This window comes from Sturnira hondurensis, unplaced genomic scaffold (genome assembly GCF_014824575.4).
Source record: "Sturnira hondurensis isolate 20B ecotype Veracruz unplaced genomic scaffold, ASM1482457v3 Scaffold0006571, whole genome shotgun sequence".
Classification (NCBI taxonomy): domain Eukaryota; kingdom Metazoa; phylum Chordata; class Mammalia; order Chiroptera; family Phyllostomidae; genus Sturnira; species Sturnira hondurensis.
The window spans coordinates 3,106,581-3,124,084 of NW_028079202.1; the positions used below are offsets into that span (position 1 = coordinate 3,106,581).

General features: G+C 36.0%; 1 protein-coding gene across 1 annotated transcript in view; it reads right to left on the minus strand.

Annotated features, from left to right (window-relative positions):
* Positions 1 to 9,591: 9,591 nt before the first annotated feature.
* Positions 9,592 to 17,504, minus strand: part of RALYL (RALY RNA binding protein like) — a 241,752-nt gene continuing 233,839 nt past the window's right edge. The window contains exon 8 of the mRNA XM_037050234.1: positions 9,592 to 10,530. Within this exon, the coding sequence (XP_036906129.1) occupies positions 10,513 to 10,530 (18 nt within the window). The 3' untranslated portion in view covers positions 9,592 to 10,512. The remainder of the gene's footprint in view (positions 10,531 to 17,504) is intronic.

Genomic DNA, 17,504 nt, shown 5'->3' on the forward strand with positions numbered 1-17,504 from the left:
GGGTGTGTGGGTGCCAGAATGGGGGTTAAAAGGAGAAAACTGTGCTTGAACAAGAATTAAAATAAAAATTAAAAAAATGAACAAAATTCAGACAAGGAAAGTGAAAGCCAGTGTTCTGCACAGACTTTGGATGAATTGTGAAAGGATGATGGCCCCAAGATTGTTTTTTTATTTGTCTGTAAAGAGTGGGTACTTTGGTGCCTTAGCACCAAAATGATGAAAATTATTACAAAGTTATTAATACTTTCTCCCAAGAGTAAGGCTGAAACTAGAATTTTTAAGATATCTAAAAACAATGGAAACAGAACACAAGGCATGAAGGGGAATTATGACTCTGGGGAGGATTTTTACATGAAAACTTCTTTCACTGGAATAGAAAATTGACAGCCAATCTGATCACACAGAGATGCTCTCTTTGTTTGGAGGCCACTGCAGAGGAGAAAAGTTGAAAGAACTAAAGTGCTCTGGATGGCCAGCTGTTTCTAAATTTTTAAAATTCAGCTGGTGGACCAATTGAGGCAGAAGATGGCAGAAAGGGAGGTCCCACATTTGTGTGCAGATAAACTAGAAGTAACAACTTGGAAGGTAGAAAAACTGCTCAACCCAGGGCTCCAGGGTGGGTAAATAAAGCCTCAAAACCTGACTGAAAAAACTTATGGGAGTTGAGGTGGTGAGAGAAACTCCAAGTCTCAGAGGAGAATTTGTTGGAGAGATCCACAGGGTCCTAGAATGTATACAAACACCCGCACATGGGAATCAGTACCAGAAGGGTCAAATTTACTTGTGGGTTGTATTGGAAGTGACTAAAGCTGGTGGAGAGCTGAACAAGTGCCATTGTTCCCTCTTGAATTCCTTCCCTACAGACAGCACCACAATGCCACAGCTAGGGGGTTGTCTCACCGTGATGAATACCTAAGGCTCCACCCTCACTACATAACAGGCGTGCCAAGATGAAAAAATGTGGCCCAAATGAAGGAACAGATCAAAGCCCCACAAAAAAATACTACTAAGCGATGAAGAGATAACCAACCTACCAGATGCACAGTTCAAAACACTGGAAATCAAGATGCCCATAGAAATGGTTGAGTATCGTGACAAAATAGAGGAAAAGTGAAGGCTATGAAAAGTGAAATAAAGGAAAATACACAAGGAACCAACAGTGATGGGAAGAAAACTGGGACTCAAATCAACAGTTTGGAGCAGAAGGATGAAATAAACATTTAACCAGAACAGAATGAAGAAAGAAGAATTCCAAAAAAAAAAGCAACAACAACAACAACAACAACAACAACAAAAAGGAGAGGCTTAGGAACCCCTGGGATAACTTTAAACATCACAATAGCTGAATCATAGGGGTGCCAGAAGGAGAAGAAGAAGAGTAAGAAATTGAAAACTTAATTGAAAATATAATGAAGGAGAATTTCCCCAAAGTGGCAAATGAAATAGACTTTCAGAAAGTACAGGAAGCTCAGAGAATCCCAAAGAAGTTGGATCCAAGGAAGCACACAAGACACATGATAATTATCCTAAGATTAAGGATAAGGAGAGGATCTTAAAAGCCATAAGAGGAAAGGAAACAGTTGCCTACAAAGGAGTGCTCATAAGACTGCCAGCTGAATTCTCAGAAGAAATCTTACAGGCAAGAAGGAGCTGGAAATAAGTATTTGAAGTCCTGAAAGGCAGGGACCTGCATCCAAGATTACTCTCTCCAGCAAAACTTTCATTTAGAATGGAAGGGCAGGTAAAGTGCTTCTTAGATAAAATCAAGTTAAAGACATTAATCATCACCAAGCCCTTATTTCATTGTTGGGAACTGCTCTGCCTGGTTTCAGGAATTGTAACTACCCCCCATGATTAAGGATAAGTGAGTGACCTCCGAAAGGCGAGCCACAAGAGACAAAGCTTATCTGTGGTAGCAAACGCTGCCTCAGCTTACTCCCTTGCCCCAAAAACATGGTTGGCTAGTCATAGATGGGTAAGACTCCTCACAGCAAGGAGCAACCTAAGCCAGACATAATCACTGGGAAAGCCATCATGGAAGGACTCAGGGGGCTGCGACAAAGAGGGAGCAATGGACCCTTGCCCCCTGGCTATTCTGACACAGCCCAAGTCCTCATGTCCTCTGGGAGAAGCACTTCCTGGCTCTAATCCACTTAAGCCTGAAAACCTATGATGGGGAAGCAGTGCAGCTCCTTGCCTCACTAGAGTGGTATCCGGGGTAAATCTGGAATAAGAAAGAATTCCTAAAAATCCTGTGAAACCTGCTTTGCTAAGAGTGCTTTCATTCATACATTAAGGGTCTGAGCAGAACATGAGTATGCCTCCCAAAGTTTCTGCAACCTCCTTTCCTGACAGACACTGACTCAGACTAAGATCTCAGATTTCTTTGAGATGTTTTCTACTGTTTGATCCTTGCTGCCCTGTATTCCTATGTATTACAACCCAATAAAAGCCTGTGGCGGAAGGGGCTCCTGGCCTTTTTCCTCTGAGAAACTGGCCACCTCTGTTTCCCAAGCAGATCATGTCTTGGTAGTGTTTACTTTCACCCTGGCAGACAGGGGAACTTGAGGGCAAAGTTGCCCCCACATTACATGAAATGTTTAAGCAACCTATTTAAGGGGAAAAAAGATAAAATATATGAACGATAAAATTATAAAAACTCATAATTATCAACAACTGAACCTAAAAACAAAACAAAAACAAACAAAGTGAACAACTAGAACAGGAACAGAATCACATAAATGGAGATCACATGGAGGGTTATCAGTGGGAGGGGGTGGGGGAAGAATGGGGGAAATGGTACAGGGAATAAAAAGCATAAATTGTAGGTAAAAAATGGACAGGTAGAGGTTAAGAATAGTATGGGGAATGGAGAAGCCAAAGAACTTGTATGTACGACCAATGGGTATAACTAAGGTGGGAGAATGGTGGTGGGAGCAGGGTACAGGGCAGAAGGGAATAAAGGGGAGAAAAAATGGGACAACTATAATAGTATATTTAATAAAGTACATTAAAAATAACAAAAACATTACACTAAGTGTTGATTGGTTTCCAAAGAACAATTAGGAAGTAGGAATTGAGGCTGAGACATGAGAGTCAAAGATGTATCATCCTAGAAAAGGTGTGACTTGTCAGGAAGGTGATGCATTATAATCTATGTGAAATGGAAACATTGTGATGTCTCCAATAGAAGGAGCACTTCATCTAAAACATTTAAGTATGCTTGCAACAATTTATAACAAACTGTTGAAGTATGTTGATTATTTTTCCTGATATTTTTCCAAATTATATGGATTATTATAAGATGACCATCTCTATTTCAATAAAATGATTTCCAGTTCAGTGAAACCAACTTTTTCCACTAATACTCATGGTATGGATATTGTGGGTACGTATTTGTATTTTGGTCACCAACTTCTCTATCTTTTCCATTCCTGCTATAAACTTTGAAGAGGTTCTAGGCCCTTGGTCCTCTCTGTTCCCAATTATTGGGGGGTTTGTTCATTCCTTCAGCTTTTCATGATGTCTCTGCGGATTACTTTCAAAACAGCAGTTTAAGTTCTGGTTACTTTCATAATATTTAGCTCATTTAATGCTGGGATTTACGTATTGGATATGTTGATAGTCTCCTATACCCAACATGTCTAAAATCAAATACATTATCTCGCTTTCTCTTCTTGACACATCCATTTCTGTGAACAATACCATCTTCCAGTGACCAAAACCTGAATATATTCAAAGTGCAGAAAAATGTAAAGATGGAGGAAAAAAACACTTATAATTCCACAATTCTTTTTCTTTTTATGGGTGAAGGAATCCTGTATGTATCATTTTTATCCTTCTTTTTCCCTAAAATTTACACCATTTCATTAGAAGTTCTACACAATTATAGTTTTAATAGTTGTATAATTTGTTACTGTTCTTGAAACATATTGCAATATGTTTTCAAATTCGTTTCCAGAAAGTCTGCCAATTACTGCTTCCACTAGCATTTTATGGGACTGCTTAAACATAAGAATTTAAGAATTTAATCCCCACTGACTCCTAGCCATAGCTGAATATTATTATTCTTCAATATTTTTTGTTTTAAAGTTGTAAAACAGAATTTCAGTGTTACTTTAACTTGCAGTATCATGTTCATTAGCTATTTATTTGTTTCAGGATTGCAGATGACACAAACACATTGTTGTATAATCCCAATCTGGCCAAGGGTACAGAATACATCAGATGGGTACTTAGAGCGAATGTAGTTGCAGTGATGTCCATGCCACTTTCTCATTAATACTCATGCAGTTGTTACTAGGCTATTGTTAAAAGACCCTAACACTTCTCAAAACTTAATGCCACCAGCTATGCTTGCCTACAGGGACTGAAAAGGGTTTCTGACCCAAAATGAAGAGGGCCAAGTACAACAACCAAGATGGATATGGGGCATTGTGTACAAAGAGGACCATAAGCAAAAGGGCCAAATATAACACAAGAAGGACTAAGAACCTGAAAGAATTAAATCACCATTGCTTCAGGTTATGAAGTGAGAGTATGAGCTAACTCTTCTCCATTCCCTGATTAAAGAATAAAGTTTCTGCTCTTCTTTACTGAACTCAGCCTTGCTCTACTGGTGTGAATGCACTGGACATTTGTTTGGGTCCTGATGCTGAAGGGTTGTTAACATCTGTGGGTCTGATGATCATAGGTTTTTTTCCACAGGGGAGAAAGAAGAACTGTCACTTCACCAGTTTCCATTAGCCTCAGGATTATATCATCATTGTTAAAGAATCATACTAACAACATTTCTATAGGATCATGTAGAAAAATATCAAGATTTTTAACTTTACCTGGGTGGAAGGTTTCATCTCTTTTGAAAGAGATGTTCACTGATGTATCCTAAGGACCAAGAGGAGTGCCTGACACACAATATATGCCCAGTCATTGTTTGTTAGGTGAATGGACCTAGATAGTATTGGTCCAAACCTGTAAAAAATTTGTATTAGTTTACTTGAACCAAACTGATGACAATCACTGGGAAAAAATCTCTAGAGACTGAGGAAATGCTCCAGAGAACAGCAGTTTGCACTTTATTTTTTACAATATAATTAAAGGAGGAGGGGTAAAGGGTTTACATGAAATTCATTGGTGGTAGGTAAGGGAGGTGAGAGAAAGCAAAGCAGGGGAATCTGTGAAGTTGGATAAAAAGTGAAAAGAATAAGCAAACACTTCTTTGACATTGGTGGGTTTAGGATAGTTAAAATTTAACATTGACAGCACATAGAGAAGGTATGCGGGGAACAAGATATCAACAAGGGGTTCCATGGTCTCATTTTCTGGTGGGAGGTTGTACCTTGAGGGGTATGGAGAAGGAGATTACTCTGATTTCAAAGGTATGTTCTTGTAGTTGCAAAAAGATAAGAGACTCAGTTAAAGTAAAAATTGATTTTTGCCTAGGAAGATACTGGCCTAGGACATGACTACCCACCATGACTCACTTTTAGTTAGGAAGTTTTAATTTCAGACCATCCTATGTGGTTACTTTAGGTCTCTGAGTTTGTCAAGCCTGTCATACAGGCCTCCCCTGAGCTGGTCAGGTTCAGTATGTGACCCTTTTGTTGTCCACAAAAGGATATGTTTAACATATTTCCTTCCCTTCTCTTAACCAATTGTATTAATTCAATCTGAAATTATAAAGCAGGTTGTTAGCTGCAATTATATTTAGCTATAAATCATATTTTAAAGAATGTTTTTATTTGCTCTTATATTCCATTTTATAAATATCATTGTAATAATTATGTATATGCAACTCTCATTAAATTGAGCAGTCTTCATTAGATATTTTTTCTAAAAATGTTTATTGCACTTTGTTTTTAATCATGTGGTATAATATTTCAGGTAAATTGTTTCAGAATGTTTTTAGGATTTCGGTATGAATAGTTTATATTCTAAGGCTTTCTATATCTTGTGCCTTCACACATTATTGCAAGTTTGCTGGATGTAGTGATTTTGAGCAGAATTTTTCTATCAGAACTGCAGGTTTCCCTATTTTCAAAGTAAAATAGGGACAGGAAATTTTCAAAGTAACCTATCCTTAGTTTTACCAAAACTTGTTAGCTATTTGTCTGATTCAAAACATTTGATTTAAATATTTTACTGATAAATTAAATAATATGGATGTTATTGAATACCCCTATTCTATTGTCTCTTATCTCACCAGAGGTAATCCTGAATTTGTTGCTTCTCATTACTGTAAGTTTACTTTGCAAGTTTTACAACTATTAAATCTTAGATCTAAGTCACAGATATGTTTTCATTCACCTAGAGATTCACATTAAAAGAAAACAAAGTAGAATATCTCTTTGGAAACTCTGGATGTCTACCTTTTCTTGAAAAGTCAGGACACCTGACTAGTTTAGGTCTGAGTTTCTGAGTCAGGCAGTCCCTGGAATGGAGAGCTGGAGGTCTCCTCATCCACACAGATGCATTGAATGTCCACTAACTTATTTTAGGCATCGCTCTCAAATTTATATTTCTTATCTATTGACATTTGCATTTGTAATTCCTGTTCTCTGAACTTTAAGCCATTTAAAATAGTTTCCTCTTTATCTTCTGCTTCATTTTCTATCTAAAATTATTGTGTTTGAAGACTATTTTGTTGAAGATGATGTAATCAAAATTGGTATTTTTCCCTTCATGTTGTCACTAGTGACCAGTTTCCCTGACTTCCCAAGTGGTGGCCTATTTTCCTACTTTTTTTGGAGCTGAAGACAGTGAGTAATATCCCTTTGCTTTCCCTTAGCATTTTTGTTTTATGGGACTAATTGCATTTTTTAAAGTACATGCTTCCCTCCTCATCTCTTAAAAGCTTCCTTTTAGTTTATTAAACTAAACCTTTAGGAATTATAATCCCAAACGATCTATATTCTGTTACTCTGGCATATATATCATTCCACCTTTGTCATCAAAAAGAATTCTGAAGTTAGGAATTGGTAACTATACAGGGAAAGACCTCCCCTCCCATGTCCAAATTCAAGGCCTGATAGGAGAAAGTGAACTCCAACAATGGAGAATGATTTTGCACATTTTAATTATTTATTTCATTTCGAGAACAGTTGATGAATGTCTGGAAAGGTATTATACTGTAAATATTTAATAATGTAAGGTTAATAATACTTGTTACATCATTTATTGATTACCATGAGGACAGACAAGCACCATGTTGGGAAAAGTACCCACCTATGCATTTCTTAATGCTCAGTACCTGTGACACACTTCCTCTCTGGAGCACCAGGTCATCTTGGGCACATGTATTTGTTTGGCAGCAAGAAATCACTCAGCTGATTTTATTCTCTTATAGGAACACAGTTCTCTTCATCTTCAGAAATCAGTCACAGCAGTTACAAATTCTTGCGTCTTCACTACAGCCAAAAACAGTGTACACATTATGGTTTTCACATTTCCCCAGAGGGGAAGTCCTAGAATCAAGGCCCTAAATTCTAGTGTGCAAATTTTTAATTAGTGTTTTTACTATTTCAGTTTTTTGTAATAACCTTTATTAAATGAAGTTGTATAATTTTCATTATTTATATTTGAAAGACACAGGAAAAGATTATAAATTAGCTTAAAAGAGATTAAAGTACAAAAATAAAACATATTAATGTTATCTTACACTCAATATTTCTTTTTTTGTAAAAAGGAGGCCTCAATATAACTAAATATCTTGGTGATATTACATATCTTCTTTCTGCTCTCTAGTGAGAAACTTGCAAATTTAGTGGTTGAGTTTGGGTTTGACATAAATACCTAGGTGGACATAGTTTTGCTTTCTATCCAGAATAGTTTTCTTAAAATTTCTATGTTTGAATTAAAAAAAACACATCCTTTGTAGAAGTGTAAACCAGAGTGTGACTTTCATCAAGGACTGATGGCTACCACCTGGCTTTCTACCCCATGGCAAATTCACATGTTCCACAAGTCACTCTGTGAAGAGTGTGGGCATATCAGACATATACATTCTAGTAAACTTATGCTACTTTCATTACTGCACTGATATCCTGGCATTACAGTGACTTAAAAAATAATCCAAACTGAACATTAAAACTAAGGCAACCCAAAAGAAAGATACACACCACCTTTGCTTGAAAAGAAACAGATTTTATTAAGAAATCATATACTAATCAAAACAGTCTGGTTCTGGCATAAGAACATAGATCAGTGGAACAGAATAGAGAGCCCAGAAATAAACCCAAGTCTCTATGGTCAATTAATATTTGACAAAGGGGACAGAAACATAAAATGAGGTAAAGATAGCCTCTTCAACAAATGGTTTGGGGAGAGCTGGACAGATACACGCAAAAAAAAAAAAAAGAAACTTGACCACCGACTTACATCATACATAGAAATAAACTCAAGATGGATAAAAGACTTAAATATTAAGTTGTGACACCATAAAAGTCCTAGAGGAGAAGATAGGCAGGAAAATCTCAGATATTCCATGCAGCACTATTTTCACTGATATGTCCCCTAGAGCCAGGAATATAAAGGAAAGAATAAACAAATGGGATCTCATCAGATAAAAAGCTTCTACACAGCTAAAGAAAATATTAGCAAAATGAAAAGGGAACCAACTTGTATGAGAAAATATATTTGCCACTGATACCTTGGACAAAGGTTTGATCTCCAAAATATACAAAGAACTCACACAACTCCACTCAGGGAAGACAAACAATCCAATTAAAAAATGGGCAAAGGACATGAACAGACACTTCTCCAAGGAGGACATATAGAGGGTCCAGAGACATGTGAAAGGATGCTCAGCATCACTAGCCATCAGAGAGATGCAAATTAAAACCACAATGAGATACCACTTCACACTGGTCAGAATGGCCATCGTAAACAAATTAACACTCAATAAGTCCTGGCCAGGTTGTGAAGAAAAGGGAACCCTAGTGTACTGTTGGTGGGAACGTGAACTGGGAATCCAGCCTCTGTGGAAAATAGTATGGAATTTCCTCAAAAAGCTAAAAATGAAACTGCCTTTAGACTAGTGTATCCCACTGCTGGGATTAAACCTTAAGGATCCTGAATCACCAGTCCCAAAGAACCTATGCACCACAATGTTCATAGCAGCACAATTTACAATAACCAAGTGCAAGAAGCAACCTAAGTGCTCATCGGTAAATTATAGTACATTTACATAATGGAATACTACACAGCAGAAAGAAAGAAGGAGCTTCTACTCTTTACAACAACATGGATGCAACTGAGGAGCATTATGCTAAGTGAAATAAGCCAGGTGGTGAAAGACAAATACCATATGATCTCACCTATAAGTGGAACCTAATTAACCAAACAAACTGGCAAGTAAAATATAGCCAGAGACACTGAAACCAACAACCAATGGACAGTAACCAGGGGGCAAGGGAGAGGAAAATAATGTGAGAAAGAAGGGAAAGAGATAAATGAACCTGTATGAGGGACCCATGGACAGAGCTAAGGTGGGGTGGGATTGAAGGTGGGAGGTGGTCATGGGAAGGGTGAGGGAAAATGGATACAACTGTACTCATACATCAATAAAAAGACTTAAAGAAAAAAGTAAAAAAAATACACAAAATTCTCCTACAGTCTGTGAAGTTGAGGTCTTTCATTTCCATAGCACAAGACAACAGCTAGTAGCTTCTGAAAAACACTTGTGGTGCTCAAGGATGGAGAGCTGCTTGTCACAGGAGATGGAGTGAAGGTATATCCACACCAGTTTAAACATTTGGATCCAAAAACATGACCATCCTTTACTTTCCCACCTGCACTGGCACAAAAATCTATCCATGGGCTCTCCCATTCCAACTGAAGTATCCAGTAACAATAGGGTCATTACAGTTCAGTAAATCAGAGAATACTGAATTTAATCACAGGTCAAACTGACAATCCTATAACTCTTGAATGACATCTGAAATATTTGTATTCTTTATTAATAAAAATGATGCTTATAGAGGGCAGAAATATAACCTTTTCAAGTATTTTTATCCTTATGATCTGAAGTTGTTTAAACTATAAATTAAAAATAAATTACAAAAACTAGCATATGATGTATCTTTTCTTACATAACATTGTTGGAAATAAGCTTTAAACATAGAACTGCAATATTACCTGACTTTGTATATGATCAATGGTAAAACATGCTAGTCATAAAAATAGCTTTTACAAATATACATTTGTTTTAGTGTCTCCCTTATCGTTCATAATATCTTTCACATTTTAAGACTTTTAAGACAAAAAAACCCCCCTCCAAGTATAATTAGTAAAGGGAAACACACATTTACAATCCAAACCATAAAAACCTGACAATTATACAGCTTAGAACATAGCAGAAATAAAATTTCTAAGGTTGAATAATACCGTTCTTGTTATTTTTTTGGGTATTTATATAACTTGAGCCAAAGATGCTGCTATCCAGTAAGGAACCTCCTTTCACACTTCTGGGGGCTGTCAGAGTCTCTCTTTTGTGTTTGCATCATTCAATTCAGATCACTTTACCTGTAGAAACTGAGGGAAAAAAAGTATTTTAAACTATAGAAACTTGTTTTTCATTGTTGGTAGCATGCATATGTGTAAGTTAAATTTCAAGACTGCATCAGGAGAAGGATAAAAGGAGAATTGGATCTTTAGAAAACTCTAGGTTTTAGATCTTTTGTTGAAGGCAATACTAAGATCATTTATGCTTATAGCATGCTATGATTTTTTTTAAGTCAAGCCAATTTAATGCCTGCAATCAGCAATTATTATTTAGCCTGAGCTCCTCTCCAAACCATAGCAAAAATCTTGAAATTCTAAGCTAAGGGAAAGAACTGTGGGTTGTTCAAGAATCTTTGTTGTACCTAACAAGGGTCACCATAGAGGACTTTCCCTCTAAAAGGCTTTGAACAGTGCTTCCCCAGCCCTATGCTTTTGTATTAAAATGCCAATAAAGTTCCTGATATGAGCAACAGAATCTTGATGGCAAACAAACAAAAAAAGCTAGAAACGGGACGGGCTGTGAAGGCCTCATGATGCAACCACAAGCCAGAAACACCATATAGGAGCCAAAATTCAATTGGTTTCAGAATTGAATTGAAAAATTGAAGATGAAGACAAAAATAAAATAATTCAAAATTTCTATAGTGGAGAAAGGCATTTATTGATCTTAGAGTCTTATCAAGTCCCAGGTCTTTCTATTTAGGTAAAAAAATAAGTACACATTATTCCATCAACTTCAAAGGACTTCAGGAGTTCAATTGGAAATCTATGTTTATGTCTTAAGAGTCAAAGACACACAAATCAAACAATCAGTGGAGATTGGAGTTGCTGTTGTGGCTAAAATCTTGCATCAGTTATTAATCTTGGAGGGCAGAATATGATACCCTGGTTGTCAATCTCAAGAGAGGACCCCAAATATTGTATTTTGGTGTCAGAGTTCTCAAGGAAAACATAATATGGTCAAGCACTGGGTGGAACAATGCTGACAGCTCCAATACTGTGTGCTGGTCCCTCACTGCTAGTTAGTTCCTCAGAGCTAGTTATTTGGCCAATGTATATCCCCTTTTTGCTGCGGTAGGACCACTCCCTGTCCCTCATTGGGTTTGAAACACTGAAAGCTGGGTGCATGTTTGAGGGCCCCGTACATACACAATTAAGAAGAGCAGAAGAGCACTCATTCAGCCCAAAACAGGGAATGATATTTTCATACAAGGTGGTAAGAACAGCATAGGCCATGTGGGCTCTTTATTTCTTAGAAGGAGATTTTCCAAGCCCACCTGGCGGTTGAAGACTGCCAACCATTGCTGGGCCCTTCACTTCCTTTGTTAAGTTTATTCCTAGGCATTTTATTCTTTTCGTCAAAAATGTGAAAGGGATTGTTTTTTTTTCATTTCTTTTTCTGAAATTTCATTTTTAGTATATAGAAATGCAGTGGGGTTTTGTACTTGATTTTGTATCCTGAAAATTTATTGTGTTTGTTTATTATTTCCAATAGTTTTGTGTGTGTGTGTGTGTGTGTGGAGTCTTTAGGGTTTTCTATATAAAGAATCATTTCTGCAAAAAGTGACAATTTTACTTTTTCATTTCCAATTTGGATGCCTTTTACTTCTTTCTCTTGCCTGGTTGGTTGGCCAGGACTTATAGTGCTATGCTGAATTACAGTGGTGAGAGTGTCTTGTTCCTGATCTCAGGGGAAAAGCTCTCAGTTTTCTTACCATTGAGTATATTAGCTAAGGGTTTGTGATATATGGACTTTATTAATGATATTGACATAAAAACAGACACACAGACCAATGAACAGAATTGAAAGCCCAGAAATAAATACACGTGTATATGGGAAAATAATTTTTGATGAAGGATCCAAAAACATACGATGGAGAAAAGAAAGACTCATGAATAAATGGTACTGGGAAAATTAGAAAGCCATATGAAAAAGAATAAAACTAGATTGCTATTTGTCACTGCACACAAAAATTAATTCAAAATTAATCCAAGAGCTAAATATAGAACATAGAAGAAAACACTGAATCTAAATTTATAGACATTGATCTTAGGATTTGATGAATTTCTTCTGAAAGGCAAGAGAAGTAAAAGCAAAGATAAATGAATAAGACTATAAAACTTCTGCACAGCAAAATAAATCATTAGCAAAATGACAAGGCAATCAAATGAATAGGAGAATATATTTGTAAACAACACCTATGATAAATGGTTATTATCCAAAATACATAAAATCTCATACAACTTAACAACAAAAAATACAATAAAGAAATGGGCAGAGGATCTGAACAGACAATTCTCTCAAAAAAACATACAAATGTTCAACAGATATATGAAAAAATGCTCAACTTTATTACTCATTAGGGAAATACAAATTGAAACTACAGTGAGCTAATACTTCACACTTGTTAGAATGGCTATTATGAACAAGTCAAATAATAACAAGTGTTGGATGATTGCAGAGAAAATGAAACCCTCATTTGCTGCTGTTGGAAATATAAGCTGGTACAGCCACTATGGAAAACAGCATTGTGGTTCCTCAAGAAGTTAAGAATAGAGTTACTGTATGACTCAGCAACCCCTCTTCCAGTATCTACCTCCAAAATTTGAAAACATTTATTTGTAAAAATATGTGTACATTTATGTTCATTGCATCATTATTCATGATGGCCAAGACATGGAAACAACCCAAGTGTCCTTCAATAGATGATTGGATAGAGAAGATGTGGTGTGCACATACAATGGAATACTACTCACACATAAAAAAGATTAAATCCTGCTATTTATAACAACATGAATAGACCTTGAGAATATTATGTAACATGAAATATGTCAGAAGGGAAAAGTCAAGAACCATATGATTTCACTCATGTACAGCAAACAAAAAATTAATAAAGAAAAACAGACAAAAATATTCATAGACACAGACAACATGATGGTTACCAAAGAGATAGGGGTGAGGGGAGGATGAAGAGGGTAACGGGGGTCAAATTTATGATGATGGAAGGAGACTAGACTTTGGGTGGTGAGCACATAACAATATACAGATGATGTGTAATAGAACTGTACACCAGAAACTTATATAATTTGTTAACCAATGTCACCTCAATAAATTTATTATCAGATTATCCCAATACCTCCCAAAAAGGCTTTCTAAGAAAAAAATTGATTGAGACATAGATTTAAAAACATTTTATTTTATTTATTTTTTTAATAAATAAAAGAGGGCTAGGGAGGAAGATAGAGAGGGAGAGAAATATTGATCAATTGTCTCTTATTTACCCCCAAACAGGGAACCCGGTTCATAACCCAAGCATGTACCCTGACCAGGAATTGAACCAGTGACCTATTAGTCTGACCTATTAGACTGATATCCAACTGACTGAGCCACACCAGTCAGGCAGGATTTCAGTTTTACGATTTGAAGTCTTATGTCCAAATCTTGCGTTTGTGCATGATATTGGAAATCTACGTTAGGTCATCATGTTGATACATTTAACTTATTGGATTTTAAGGATTATTTTATTTCCAGAATAATTTTGTTAAGCCAGACAAATGGAGTACTTAAAAACACAATTTAAAATTTACGAATGTTATTTACAATGTTTGAATGCATTAAATTAACTAATTTGGGACAATAATTTTTCGAAGTACTTCTAGAAGTACTTTGTAAATGTGCTATACTTATAAATAGAATCCTAATAATAAATGCCTAACAATTTTGATTTTCAAACTTTCACAAATTAAGAAGTTAAAAATAAATGGAATAAATATCATTAATAGTTTTTTCTCCAGTCATAAGCATAAAAAACTTACATCCTTAGATAAGAAACTTTCCTGGGTAATGCTGAGTAGTTTGGTATTTTGGTATTTTGTCACTCTTTTTTTCTCTCCTCCCTCTCATCATCCACACGTTGACACTATGCTATATATGAAGTCTGTCTGGAAAAAGTGCAGCCATTGTTAATATAATGAGAGTGGTTTGCATGACATCAATGTAACCTGGCATCCAAGGAGAGTGAACAGAATGCATATATATGAACAATGATGACTTCACTGTACTAGTCAGCGGGGGCAGTAGACACCACCATTGAATGGGCATGTGTACTATGTGGCAGTCACATTCAAAATGATTGCGCAAATAAAGCAACAAATCTGCATCAAATTTTGTGTTAAGCTTAAACATTCCTCTGCAGAATCTATTTGGGTAATTCAGAAGGCTACAGCTATGGGCAACTAGTGATTGGCAGCTTCATCATTAGACACATGTGTGCTCATGCATCACATCTTATGCAGACTTTTTTTGCAAACCATCAAATCACCTAGGTGACTCAGCCCCACTACAGCCCAGATTTGGTGCCCTGGGACTTCTGTTTTTTCCCCCAAAATAAAATCATTTTTTTCAAGGGAAGATATTTCAGCCCTTTGATGAGATTCAGAAAAATATGATGGGACATCTGATGGAGATTGGGAGAACTTTGTGAGGCCCTAAGGTACCTACTTAGAAGGAGACTGAGGTGTCATTGTCCTATGTACAATGTTTCTTGTATCTTGTTCAATAAATGTCTGTATTTTTCATATTACATTGTTGAATAACTTCTGGACAGACCTTGTACTTTTTGATCACATGTGTGTATTTTTTTAAAAAACATGTTATTCAAATGTGTTCTTCATGGAATGAATTCCAGGGTTGTCCATGTACATGAGAAGTGCTGATTAGTCTTTAGAGCACAAAAGTTTAAACTTATGTAACAAATGTGCTACCTTTTGTGCAGCATAAAGGAAGTTTAATACATTTCCTGTATGCACAGACCCCCAAATATTTATATCAATATCAAAATGAATAACTTAAAAAATTAAATTTAACCTGTAGAGTGATGTGGACATGTAAACATCAGACCTTGTGACTTTTGGGTTTTGATTGATGATGCCTGTGTTCAGGACAGATCTAAGGCTTGTTATTTTGCAAATGCACTCTTTCTCCAAGGCCTCAGTAGATTTCTTTCCCTACAGATGGGAGAAATACTATGCCTACTGTGTAGGTAAAGTTTACCATCATTGTGTTTCTTTGAGTTAAATCATGTCAAGTGATGTTAATTTAGTATAGTCTTCTACCACTCTGATCATCTCAAAAGACTGTTTGGCAAATACCCATCCTGTTAAAAAGAAAACCACAATCTACAGTTTTTTTGTGCATATTCCATTACCCCAGTATGATTTCTCTTACCCCTACCTTTGCTCCTGGAATATAAATGATTATATATAGTCACTCTCCTAGGAAGGAGAATGGTAGGTTTGAAAATAATTTATTGTAGTATTATTTCCTCACCTAAAGCTTCAAACTTTTTTTTTTTTTTGCATCGGGAGTAGAAAACAAAAGCTTCATGTATTGTGCCTTGTCTAGTAGGTGCTGCTAATCATATGGCTACAAGTCATGACTATAATTTTCCTTACCTGAAAACTAGCAAATATGTTCATCAAGCTTCTCACAGAACTTCTAGTTCAGGGAAAGGCTTGCTGTTTGCTCTAATGCTCAAACTAAAGGGGATGACCATGATATTCTTGCTGCCTGTTCCTCAAGAATGACAGTCACTCAAGGTGCTGACTAGTTTGGTATAATGTAAAGCTAATTGTACTTTCCTTATCCTGCATAGTGGGTAATTTATCTGCTGGCCATATAGGAGCCTGGATGCTTTAAAAAAATTTCCTGATAATGAATGTTTCTTGAACTCTCAACCGCTTCCATTTCTGAAAAACAACAAAACATGAGCCACTCATTGAGCCTAGATTGTATTGAACCAAGTGACTTACTTCTATTTGACAAAGGTAAAAAGGATAGTATTAGTCCACAGGGAAAACACATTTAATTTCAAACCCCATACATTAACATATTTGAAGTACAATAGGTGCAACAGAATGAGGAATAAATACATCTTATTTACAGCTCTACCAAAAAATCATATTTTAAAGAAGTCTTGTGACTTTCTTAACATCAGAAATGTTAAGTTCTTTTTTTCTAATTGAGATTTATAACTAATTAGTAATTTTAAAAGTACAGATAACCTGTATTTTTATGTACCGTCTATTTATAAGAGCAAAAAAAAAAGTGAAACAATATATGTGGTTAACACAGGTTGTAGAACATTTTATAGAAAAGCAGAACCTTATCAGCAGGAATTATCTGTATTCACTGTTACCACTGTTGACCTTAAACACATGGACAGCCAGATATTCTTCCAGCAAAATAGGTTTATTTGGGAAAAACAGAGATTTGCAATTAGGCTCATGCATTCTGATGATAAGTCAGATATGAATCCAGAGGGAAAAAAAGAGGAAACTTTTACAGAGGGAAAAAAGTAGTTGGGAGAGTTATTACAACAGAGTTCTTCAAGTTGTGCTCTGACCCAAGCAGGGCATGACATCTTCCCCTGCAGGCTCTCCCAATGCCAATTTACATGATATTTTTGTTTATTAAGTTTTACACTACTGATCATGTTTACTGAGTAATTGTTTAGACATCCACTCATTATAAACAATGTGAATACGTTTGTCTTTTTAAAAGTCTCTCATTACAAATAAGACACAATTCAATTCAAATTTCTAAATAACATAGATTTGAAGTTGCTGCTCTGCATTATAACTTACAGCTTACCTTCTCTTAATAAGCTCTTGGAACCAAAATTGCATTCTATGTTTAGACTAAAAGAATCATATTACCAAAACTGTAATAGAATGAAAACCAAGATGGCTAATGACTTACTGGAATGGTGACAAATGAAGGCAACAACTTCGTTGTATAGTTCTTGGTGGCTTTGATGGCCATTTGGGGTTTGTGGGGAGGAGGCAGGAAAAAAAGGAGAAAAAAAAATTGTAGTAACCTGCCACACACTTGGAAAGAAGCCCATCAGGTGTTTACTAAGATTTTAACTCTAAATATTAAGATCTAAGTGACCAGAACATAAAAAGAGTATTGTACTGAGAGGCTAAAGGATTCTGGGTCTTTG